This window comes from Myotis davidii, unplaced genomic scaffold (assembly GCF_000327345.1).
Source record: "Myotis davidii unplaced genomic scaffold, ASM32734v1 scaffold1107, whole genome shotgun sequence".
NCBI classification, from domain to species: domain Eukaryota; kingdom Metazoa; phylum Chordata; class Mammalia; order Chiroptera; family Vespertilionidae; genus Myotis; species Myotis davidii.
The window spans coordinates 171,289-184,323 of record NW_006300016.1 but is presented as its reverse complement, the minus strand read 5'-3'; the positions used below and the strand labels follow the sequence as shown (position 1 = coordinate 184,323).

Below are 13,035 nucleotides of genomic sequence, written 5' to 3'. Positions count from 1 at the left end.
ATAGATATAGATATAGATATAGATATATATAAATATATATACATATATAGGTATATAGATATATAGATATAGATATACTATTTTACTGTATGTTACAAAATCCCCTTCATAGCGATTGTAACATTATTCATTCCCATTTCTTTCTAAGGATAGTGTCAGCTGATAACTAGTTCAATATACTTAAAGTTATAAATGCCTATGCTGACAAAGATTGTATCTTTTATAAATGGTAGCCCTGAAAGCAATTACCTGTTATGTAGCCAGTTAGTATGTCTTGGATAATTGACTGATTTTGTAGTTATTGGTTTAAATTTTTGTTGGTTTCATAAATGTATATTTATGCATATGTAAATATTAACTACTACAATCCAAATTAAATTGTTGGCTCAAACAGGGTCTCAGTAATATCTGTTATTTGAGTAGTTTAAATAAAAATTCCAAGGATTTATGAGTTGATTTTATAATGTTTTAAAAATAATCATCTGAGAAATGTGTCATTAGAGGAGAGTTTTGATTCAGTTTCAGTCTCCACTGATATTTTTTTTCTCTTAAATGTGACATTGAAATGTAATATTTCTTTATACTTTTATTAGGTCGGGAAATGCCAAAGAATCTCGTCCTTGGCATTCAGTGCGATAGCTTCCTCATTGAGACTGCTGCCTTCAAGCTTAGTATGGATCACTCATACGGTACAGAATTTCTACCTTATATTCTGTTATTCTATCTGCTATCACATTTTAGAGAAGATGAACTATGTCTGATGTCTTAATAAATATTTGATAAAAATTAAATGCACCAATTAAAAATTTTGACAAATTTTAATAAGTTGATAGAAAAACATGGATAGTGTAAACTTTATGTATATTCATTTTATCTTTGCTATTTTTCTTTATATATCACATAAGTACAACTTGTAAAGTAGTTGACTATCCTACCACTTAATCCATAAGTGTGTGAGCCAAAGATGATTTTGGAAAATTAAAAATAGCTAGTGTACTAAAGTTACTCATACTTATGAAAAATAATTGCATCTTTGCAAAGCTAATGATTCCCTGAAAAATTATTACAGGATAGACATCTATTTTTACGTATATTAATCATCCCACCTTCATACTGATGAATAGGAAAAAAATCTAAGGCATAAGAAATAATTAAGTTGCTTAAAAATCAAAAGCCCCCAAAATATGAATTTCTTTAAAATGTTTTAAAATAATGTTTTTAATTGCAAAAAATCTAATAATAGTTATGCAAATATGATAAAATATTAATTATATTAACATAATGCACAAGTAGTAACTGAAATCAGTAACCACTACTAACACCCCAATACAAATAGGTTCATGACTTTCGTTTATATTTACTGTATTCAATTCTATCAGCATTCTAAATCTCATTAATTCACAACTCCATGAGGTGGGTGTTAGTATTATTTTTATTGAATCAAGGAAATTGCAATTCAACAACATTAACTTACATTAAAACAAAACAGTTGCTTAATGGCAAAGTTGAACTTCTTGTGTATTACTTCAAACTCTTCTTCTTTTATTTATTTGCAATACATTAAAAGGACTAAAAACAACCTTTCAAAAAAGAGGAAATACAGATGGCCAAAGAATGAAACTATGTTCAAGATCACTAATATTTAAATAGATGTTGATTTAAATGATAGCCTCCTAAATATTGTCCCCCCCCCATTATTATATACCATTCTGTAGCACTAGAGAACAAGGTGCTGCTTTATAAATCTACATATGCATAAAATTCACTCTATGACCTTGGGAAGGGCAGCCAAAATACAGGGATTGGGCTTTAAGCTTCTTAGTCTGGGAATTTGTGTTCTGGTTTTGACTGTACCATGGGAAACTGTATTAGCTTGAGCTATTTTCTGTACTTTCTAGACCCCATTTTGGACATTATAAAGAATGAAAAATCAGTTTTACCTAATAGGAGATTTATTTGAAGTACAAATGCAATTACTTATGTGAATACATGTCTAAGCCCTATTTTATATATAAGTATGGGTTATTAGTATTGTTTGTATAAGTGAAGATAGATAAATACAAAGATGATTCCTGATTTTTTGTTGTTGTTTTTTTATAACAGACTAGAGGCCCAGTGCACGAATTTGTGCATGGGTAGGGTCACTTGGTCTGGCCGGCGATCAGGGCCAATTGGGGCCGTCTCGCCCACTCCTGTTTGGGGCTGATCGGGGCCAGCCAGCTGCAAGGAGGGACTGCAGGAGGTTGGCTGGCTGTAGGAGGTTGGCTGTAGAAACGCACTGACCACCAGGGGGAAGCTTCTGCATTGAGTGTCTTCCCCCTGGTGGTCAGTGCATGTCATAGTAACCAGCTGACTGGTCATTCAATCATTCGGTCACTTAGGCTTTTATATATATATACCGTAGATAAGACCTAGTACACTGCCAGTACATGCCAGGGAATATATTTCATATATTTCGAAAAATGAATTTAAAAATAAGTAACAATTTTTTGCTTCTGAAATTCATTTGTCATCTAGGTGAAACATTTACTAGACAAATTATTTTAATTTTCATCAATTGCTTATTGATTAAATAGTCTTGTTACCATGGTGAATACCAGTTTTCTTGAAATGGATTTTTTACAGAACAGTAGATATCTATTTCTGTATTTATATTAAATCTATATTTTAAAGTATCCAACTTTGTAGGTATATCTATATTTTTAAAATAATCAAACCTTGTTCTTCCTTGTCATATCCCTAATTCTTTATATTCTCTATTTTATTCAACATTTTAATTTTTAAAATATCACCAAATTTCAGTCATTCATTCATATTCCACCTTTACAAATTTTGGCACATCTTTGTGTCACCTAAATGATTATTTACTTAATAGTATTTTAATGGAAAACAGTGTTACTTGCCATGAGCAATAGCAATGTACTGTTTGCCAGGGCCTATTTAAGTGCTTTATAAATAGTAATTGATTTAGTCCTCCCAACAGTATGATAGATTCTAATAATACCCCGATGTTAGAGATGAATATACCGAGACATGTAGGAGTTAGTTCCAAGGTCACACCCCCAATATATGCTGGAGCTTGGCTTTGAATGTAGGACTTGTGCTCCTACCCAATTACTCAGTACAGTCATAAATAGAAGATAGCTGTAAAACATCAATCAATAAATAATGAAATAAAAATTTTAAATATCTTCATATTTCACTCAGAAGTATTTTAATTATCACTGTTGCAAAACAGTTTTCCTGGGAAGCAGTCTCTGAGGAGGAGTTTAGTGTGCAGGGCATTTATTAGGGAGTGCCCTCATGGTCTACACCACTGGGGGAAGAAAATGAAACAAGACTGAACAGAGGGAGAAGATAGATACAAAGGTTTCAGATAAAACATGGCAAGCACTGAAATTACTATAGCTCTTCAGAGTTGCCCCAGTTTGGGATGAGGAGGCCAGGATATTATAGCTTCATCCTCCCTCCCCCACTGCCCACATCAATCCATTGTTAAGTGCAGTCTACCCTGAAAAGGAGTTTCAGTGACTCTTCAGCTGAAGGCAGTTCTCACAAAGCGCTGATATCTAGGTACTGTATGCTGACCATAATCTCGATAGCTTGGCATATGAAGTCATGAAGATATATCCCTCTTTTTACTAGAAGTATTATTTACTTTTCCTGATGCATACCTCAATAATTATAAATATGGTGACATGTAGGAGTCAAGGGCCATTTTATTCAATATATATACCAGATCATCCTAGCACCTTTTATAGAAAAGGCATCCTGCCCTTCATTGAATTACAGTAACACTTTTCTCCCAAATCCAGTGACATTGTGTTTATGAGTCTGTTTCTGGACTCTCTCTTCAGTTCCAGTTGTTTATTCTTCTGTCTTTGCAATAATATCATACTGTCTTAACTATTACAACTATATGACAAGCCTGGATGTGGTAACATAAGTCTTCGAAAATGTTCCTGTTCTTTAACATTTTCTTAGTTATTCTAGATCCTTTGCACTTTCATGAGTTTTAGAATTTCCAAATACACCCCTGCTAGGACTTTAATTTGAATTGTATTGGAACTATACATTGATATGGGGGCAACTAGCATCTGAGAAATATTGAGCTATTGAGTCTTTTAATCTAAGAACATGGTACCTCCCTCCATTTATCCAAGTGGCTTTCTTTCTTTCAGATTTATTCTAAAGCCCATATTATTTCCCTGATTTGATATGTTAACATTGTCATGACTACACTGTCATATATACTTGGGTTCTTTCTGGGTAATCTCTACTATTCCACTACACCTGTCTTAAAGACCAAAACTACACTGTCTCCATTAGAGAGGCTTTATAATGTGCCTCAATATGTGTGTAAAGATACCTCTTTCACATTACATTCTCTTTTCAGAGTTTTATTGGCTATTCTCCCCTGTTTCTTTATCCATATGAACTTTATACTAAACTTGACTACTTTTGGAAAGAAACCTGATAGAATATTTATTAGGGTTATTTAAAATTTAAATTTTAACTAAATTATAATTTATATATATAATTAAAATTAATTTATAACTTAAATTACAACTGTACATGTAGGAAGAAATGACATTTCTGTGATAACTGAAACCATATCAATATACACTTTATGGATTTTTATTAGTTCACCAACTTTGTGTCTTCAGAAATGCTTAAATTTTATTTTTTAAATATTTATTGCATGTGTTCTAATGATCAAAGCATGCTCAAATCCATTTTAGAGCACCTCTCAAAACAGTGATCGTATTAACAATATAGCTCACTCTTTTTGTGCTTTGATAGCTACAAAAAATATACAATTTGTTGTCTCATAATACAAGCTACTTTTGTGATTATTTATACTTAATATTTTATTTCTGAATTTAAATGCAAGAGCTCACGGTTATATTTTTTCATATGGCTTTCTAGATAATATAAAGGCTTTAGTTAAAACTATAAGTTTTCTCTGCTGAAGGAAAATCCTTTAATAATTTTCATGAGAAAGATTAATATATTTAAAAGTATTATTACATAATGACTATTCTATCTCTTTAGTACTCTTGATATTCCATGATATAATGGCTAACAATCAGTACACTATTCAAAACATTTTACACAATCTTAATAATTTCTATAAGGGCTAATAAAGTTTTCTCTTTAATCTAAAATAAAATATTTAGAGCCTTAATTTAGATTGTTGTCATCAGAGTAATCACAATATCAAGGAATCCTTTTCTGGTTAGATAAAGATTCCTCGCAGAAAAGCAGATGGGAAGGATACATTTGACCATGTTGCTCTATTCCACTTAATCTTTTTCTTTAAAACAGCAGGTCTATATGTTTTCACATAATTTTATATATGTATAATTAAAATTAACCAGACATAATTTTAGTTAGTGCCATTTTCATGTAACTTTAAAAAATTTCAGTATTCCACTTTATTTTTTTCTTAAATCTTTATTGTTGAAAGTACAGTGGGGCCTTGACTTACAAGTGTCCCAACTAACGAGTTTTTCGAGATACGAGCCATCTCTCGGCCAATTTTTTGCTTTGAGTTGCGAGCTAAAGTTTGGGTTATGAGCCAGCTTCAGATATCCCACTGCTAGTCGGCATTCTTTATTGTTGAAAGTATTACATATGTCTCCTTTTTTCCCCTATTGACCTCTAGCCTACCCCAGTCTCCCACCCCAGGCCTTCACCACCCTATTGTCTGTGTCCATGGGTTATACACATATGCAAACAAGTTCTTTGGTTGATTTCTTCCCACCCACTCTATCTCCCTGCCTTCCCTCTGAGGTCCTAAAGACTTTTCATGCTTATATGTCTCTACATCTATTTTTTTCATCAGTTCATTTTTTTTCATTACATTTTATATATGAGTGAGATCATGTGATACTTATCTTTCTCTAACATATTTTGCTTAGCATAATACTCTCCAGGTCCATCCATACTGTTGCAAATGGTAAGAGTTCTTTCTTTTTTATAGCGGCATAGTATTCCATTGTTTAAATGTGTCACAGCTTTTTTATCCACTCATCTGGGCACTTGGTTTTTTTTCAAATCTTAGCTATTGTAAATTGTGTTGCTATGAACATGGGGGTACATATATTCTTCTGATTGGTGTTTCTGATTTCTAGGGCTCCAGATAATGTGCCCCTGTTGACTCAGTGGTCCCAAGACCCGAGGGCTCTAGATAATGTGTTTCCATCAATTCAGTGATCCAGAGACCCAAAACTATAATTTAGATAACATGCTTAAGTAAAACTGCTTCTGCTTCTGCAAACTGCTTTTTTGCAAACCAGGTTCCTCATTCCAAACCCTGGGATGTAATCAATACCTTTGTGATCTTTGCCTATATAAATCTGATGTGGGGCTAGGGAGGACACTGCGAGATTTGGAGTGCATGGCCCCCTCGTAGTCCTGGATTGCAATAAATGTGACTCTTTAATTCGACTTCTTGAAGCGTCTTTCTGTGATTCGCGGGGTACATTACAATACTACTCATATTACTTATCTATAATCTTTAAGTGATGACACATACCACTCAACTTAAATGTTTGTTTTCACAAAATTATTGCATAAATTCACAAGAGAGCATTCCACAATTACAACTTGGTTATATTGCTGGTGAATGAAAGCCAAAATTCTTCTCCAGAATAAAATAATACAATTTTCTTTATTTTTATGTCGTTATATTTCATATAAATTATACATAATCCTAAAAATGAGAAAGTGTATCTTTAAACAACATGAGTTATGCCAATGATGATTCATTAAGGTGAATTAATCAGCATTAATCCAGATAATAAATGTGAATCCCAAACTCTGTCTCAAAGCATTTTTTACATATAGAGGGATATACAAATTTATAGGATAATAATTTTTCTTTAGTTGTTGCTACTACTTTTATTATTAACATTAATATCATTTTAATTTTGGAATCCTTGTTACAATCAATAGAAATGACATACCCAAGGATATATCTTTTAGAACTTAATAGCTTTAAAGGCAATCACCATGATTTCCTAGAAAGAGCTATCTATATTCACTGTTTCTACTTCTTTGTCTCTATTCTCAATGGTCTAACTCCCTTCAGTGAAGATTTAATCTTAACAACTCAACTGAAATTGCTTTTGTCAAGAAAATTATGATTTGCATGTTGCAATATCTATAGGTCAATGCTATGTCCTTATTTTACTATACTTCTTAGTAGCATTTGATATAGTTGACTTTTCTCTCCTTGAATTGTCATATTGACTTGGCTTTTGGTTTTCCTCCTATGTCATTGTTCATTCTTTCTGAGTCTTCTATTCTGTCTCTTATCTGCTATCAGAACTCTAGGTGTTGCCTTGATTTAGTGTTCAGCCTTACCTCTCCTCCAGTTATATTATCCTTCTGATCATTTCTTTCAGGCTGTGCATACTATCCACCCACTATAAACTCTTAATTTATATCTCTAACTCCATACTTGAATTTTAACTGTATGGATATTTAGTAAGTATCTCTTACTAAATATTGCTCTTGATACACTTGTCCCCTCACCCTTAGGCTAATTTGTTCCTCAAAGTTTTCTCCATCTCAGTTGATAACACTATTGTTTATCTAGTTTATCTTGCTGAAAACCTCGGAGTCATACATGATTCATTTTCTCTTTGCAAATTTCCAGCCCATCAGTAAATGAATACTTTTTTTCTTAGGTGCTAGAAAAGACATAATTTAGAATAAATTGCTCAAATAGTAAAATGAAAGGAAAATTATATTCTTTGCAATGAGTTTTAGAATCAAACAAGATGTGAGTTAGAAAGTGAAATTTTGTTTTGTGAAATGGAATTTTTATTGCTCTGATAATATTTTTATTATGTTGGGCTCAAGTATCAAGTGCCTGTTTTGGGAAAACAATAAAACATGCTTAAAATTGAGCCACATGCATAAAATATAGAAGAAATTGTGGCATAACTAATGAATGAAGATCACTGACACAGAAACCACTGGTATGGAAGAACATAGAATACATTAGCTTCTCTGCAAGAGCCTCAAAGAGATGGATACTGTAAAGAAAGTTTGGAGACATAGTATAGGTGGTGACAGCTTTAGCACATTTGGGTCACTTGAGAAACAATGTAATTTTGTAGTCTTCACATTTTTGTTTTAATTCTTAGACTCTGATAAGTGAAAATACGTTCTAAGCCATGCCTTATGACCTGTTTGTACATTCTAAAAAACAAAATTTCTGTTTTATACTACACAAATATTAAATTTCTCATTATGTTTGTTTTGGTATGAAAAAAATATCAGAGCCCAATTCCAAGGTAATATTACATTCAGTCAGTGAAGTTAATTAAAATTTCTTATCACTTCAAACCTTTATTTAATTTAAAGCAAAAAAAAAAAAATCCCAGAAATAAGAAAGTATGTTAGCTGAGAAGAATTTAAAATGAAAATCAATATGGATCTGCCAAATATAATCAGACTCTATTTATGTGATATGTCAAAAATCCAATTACACCTGAATTGAAATTGTTTTTTCCTTCTTTTAGCTGACATCCCTTTGCATATTTAAGTTTAAAAGTAAGATTAAATAGATATAAATTGCATGCTCTCCATGAGCAAAAAATAAGTACACAACTGAAATTCTCTCCTATCAGAAGCTCTATGGACAAGTCATAATTAAATCTTATAGAATGATTAGACATATATTTTTTTAGTTATCTCATAAAATGGATATGATGAATGCACTTTATGAAAACATCCTTTTAGTATTTCCCTGTTGTGTCTACGCACAACCACTCATTACCTTTTGCCAGTTTTGTTCTTCCTGAATCTTGGTAGCTGTAATGGATTTCCTTTCCTATAGTAACTGGGCATTTAACGGAATCCCTGATGATCCCTTGATAAGAGCAGAAAGAAACACCCTAGCTGGTTTGGTTCACTGGATAGAGTGTTGGCCTGCAGAGTGAAGGGTCCCAAGTTTAATTCCAGTCAAGGGCACATGCCTCGGTTGCTGGCTCGATCCCTGGTGGGAGAGTGCAGGAGGCAGCTGATCGATGATTCTCTCTCATCATTGATGTTTTTATCTCTCTCTCCTTTACCTTCCTCTCTCAAATAAATAAAAAATATATGTATTTTAAAAGAGCAGAAGGAGCCATCACTAAGTGCTATTCATTTTATTATCACATGTAAATGGTGCTAAGCTCTTTATCACAACTTCCCTCATGAAGAAAATATAATTGTTTCTAATATTTGTACAGAATCCAATATAGATTTTTCTGTCCATTTATATATTATGATTCTCTTAGTTTTATAATTTATTTTGGGATGACATAAAGTGCCACAAAATATTAAAATGTAAAAATCAAAGAATATAAATAAATTAATTAGGATACTTAATGCCACTATTAATAATAGTGAAGTGATGAGGATTTTTCTGATTGTATGGAACCAGTGAGTTCTCAGGGAAGAGTCAGGTTTTAAGAAGGTACAGAAAACATTTAGATAGCTTCATTTAATGTCTAATGTTGATTTTAGTTAACATATATCATGTATTTTGACATCAATAATAAAAATGTTATTTGCAAAAATTATGTTTTTAATTTAAATGTTCCCACTAATGAAGTTGAAAATGTCTTCAAAACTCAGTGTTTAGTGACATTTATTGATGTGTGCTGCTGCCTGCACATAAAGCAGGCCCAGATCGCCAGACAATTGTCATGAATGTTCACTAAATTATGTTGGCAGCTGAGCATAATTTCACATTTTAAATAAAATTTCCCTTCCTATTATATCAAGTGACCAATTTTCTCACAAATGAGTTCAGGTTCCAATCACATAGATTTATAATTAAGATTTATAGCATTTATTTCCTAACTAGCCAGTGAAGCTACTGATTCTATTGGGGGCAGGGGGGTGGCACAAAAAACAACAAAGCTACAGCTCTTGGTATACAAAGATGCCTGGATACCTGTCCTTCAGAGAAATCTCTATAACCTAAAATTTAGACCACCTTATACCACTAGAACATTTCTATCATGAGAGCAGAAATTAAACTTATTTAAATAGTTTATAAAGTCTGGGCTGTAAAATGGAACCCAAGGCACTGTGCCATTTCTCTTTTCCACCATTATATGCAGTTTTTTAGTTTCACAAATATAGGTACATATTCTAACAAAGAAAGGACTGCTTAAGAGTTATAGAACATAAGGCTTTTAAACAGGTAGCATGGTATGTTTAGATGCATAGATAGAGAGAAAGGACTGTAGAGAAATACAATTGTGAGTGCATGGACTTTTGATAGAACTTGATTTTCCTTTAATAAAATTTGATATAATAAAATTTACTGCAGTGAATTAAAACCTGATAACTACTACTGACATTCATCATTTCCTCCCCTTCTCATAATTGAAACTGTGTCATTAAGAATATTTAGTCAAATCAGAGTCTTGTCTGGTCCTTCCATTATATTGATCACTCTAATTTTGTTTTCATCCATGTGCCTTGTGATCCTTCCCATTATATCACAAAGCTCTCTGTGCTCTTTTGGCCATCCCTCTGCTTGTTCGTTGAACCACACACCTACTCAACTGTGTGGAGTTCTCCAGTTCTCCCTTGTGTCTTTTCTATACTAATTCTTATTTCTATCAACATACACATGCAATCAAAGTACTCAATGTTAAAAGACATGCCAGTTTATCCCTAATCTCTGCTAGCTACTATCCCATTTCTCTGATCCTTCTATATAGCAGAACAACTTGGAAGCTGGTCTATACTCACTGTCTTCACTTCTTATACCATTATTTTTTGAACCCAAGAAAATCCAGCTTTATTTCCCATCTGTCTACTAATACTGCTCTTTTTAAAAATATATATTTGTATTGATTGCAGAGAGGAAGGGAAAGGAAAAGAGAGGTAGAAACATCAATGATGAGAGAGAATCATTGATCAGATGCCTCCTGCACATCCCACACTGGGGATCAAGCCTGCAACCTGGGCATGTGCCCTAACCAGGAATCGAACTGTGACCTCCTGGTTCATAGGTCGATGCTCAACTATTGAGCCATGCCAGCGGGACTAACATTGCTTTTTTAAAGTTCATCGGTAACATAATCTTGCCAGACCTAATCATCTATATGTTGTCCTCATTTTGCTCAACTCATGAGCTTTGCTTGATGTATCTGATTTCTCACTGTTTAAGAAACAGTTGCATTCCAAGACTCGATTCTCCTTCTATCTCTCTAGGAAGCTCTTCTCATTCTCTTTTGCATATTTTTCCTCTGTTCCTGTCCCCCTGACTTCCCAGAGGTCCAAGGCTTAGTCTTCTCTCGTCTTTTCATTTCTATTCACACTCATTTCACCGGGGATCTCATTTAGTCACACATGAGCTTCCAACAACTTCTGAATTGATAGTCCTGCTTTGGCCCCTCCTTAAATCAAGACTCATATAGCCACCTTATATCTCAGTATTCAGCCCACAGGTATCTGAGGTTTCTCAAATTTAGTTAGGTACCCTGCTCATTTTATTACAGAGGCCTTCCTCAATCACCCTATATTAATTAATTTCCACACCTTCTCTAGCACTTAAAAATGTACTCAATAAAAACCATGCATATAGTGAATTTTGTTTATTGCTTTACTTCTATCCTCACCCTCCCAACACATTCTAGAATGCAGGACCCATGAAAGCAGGGAATTTATTTCCTTCTCTGTTTTATCCTTAATGCTGATTACAATGCATGGCACATAGTATTTTTCTGAATGAATAAGAGAATAAAATAGTGTGGAGTTAATGTATGCTGTACAAAATGGGATTATATGGATGGAGCCACAGTAATACCTTTGCCATAGCAAAACCTTGATAGGTATATTATATTAGCTTCCTTTTTCATTTGAAGAAAACCTCACTTAGAAATTTAAATGACTTTTTCAGTTTCAGGAGTAGTGAGTAACAGCATGGATTTAAACTTCTAAAGCTCATACTCTATACTTTATTGAAGTGTATTCCTGCAGGTGAAAAAGGAGATTATACACACACACACACACACACACACACACACACTGCTTAGTACAGTGCAGAGGACAAGGAAGGCATAGTAACTGATCAGTAAGGTATATTAGTTGTACCAGTAGTAGTATTAGTAAACATTATCTTAAAATTCCCTGTGGGTAATTTCACTTGAAATTAAAATTAGCTATTTTTCAAGACAATATTCAATTCCCTGACACTAATTTTTTAATCTTAGTTATCTTTTCTATTTATAAAGAATAGAATATTCAGGTTGGAAGAAGCATCGAGATATTCTATTGCAAACACATTCATGTGAAGCTCAAAACTCTTCTCTCACTGTCAGCGGTTATGCAGCAACTGCCTGATGGCCTTTCATGACAGAAAACTCTCTGTCGCTGGTAACAAAACTCTGATAGTGGATTTTCACTGACTTTGAGTCAGCAATGAAGTGTTTACATTAAAATTAATATTTTCTTTGAGTATTATTTTGTTTTTATTTTTGCTAATGTATTCTTAGATTTTAAAAAAGCAAACATAAATGTCCAGTAGTTTTCTGAGTACAGGTCTTTTACCTCTTTGGTTAAGTTTATTCCTAAGTATCTTAATTTTTTTGTTGCAGTGGTAAATGGGATTGTTTCTTCAGCTTCCCTTTCTGAGAGTTCATTATTGGTGCATAAAAATGCCATAGATTTCTGGTTTTTAATTTTGTATCCTGCTACATTGCCAAATTCATCTATTAAATCTAATAGTTTTTTATGGAGTCTTCAGGGTTTTCTATGTACAATATCATATCATCTGTGAAAAATGAGTTTTACTTTTTTTTTAAAATTAAATCTTTATTGTTCAGATTATTACAGTTGTTCCTCTTTTTCCCCCCATAGCTCGCCTCCACCTGGTTCCCACCCCACCCTCTGACCTTAACCCCCACACACTGTCCTCATCCATAGGTGTACGATTTATGTCCAATCTCTTCCCGCACCCCCACACCACGTCCCCCTCCGAGAATAGTCAGTCCATTCCTTTCTATGCCCTTTATT

General features: G+C 33.3%; 1 protein-coding gene across 1 annotated transcript in view; it reads left to right on the top strand.

Annotated features, from left to right (window-relative positions):
• CFAP47 (cilia and flagella associated protein 47) overlaps positions 1 to 13,035 on the top strand; it is a 458,234-nt gene that overhangs the window by 397,710 nt on the left and 47,489 nt on the right. Inside the window, 1 exon segment of the mRNA XM_015571970.1 lies at positions 594 to 689. Coding sequence (XP_015427456.1) covers positions 594 to 689 — 96 coding nt within the window.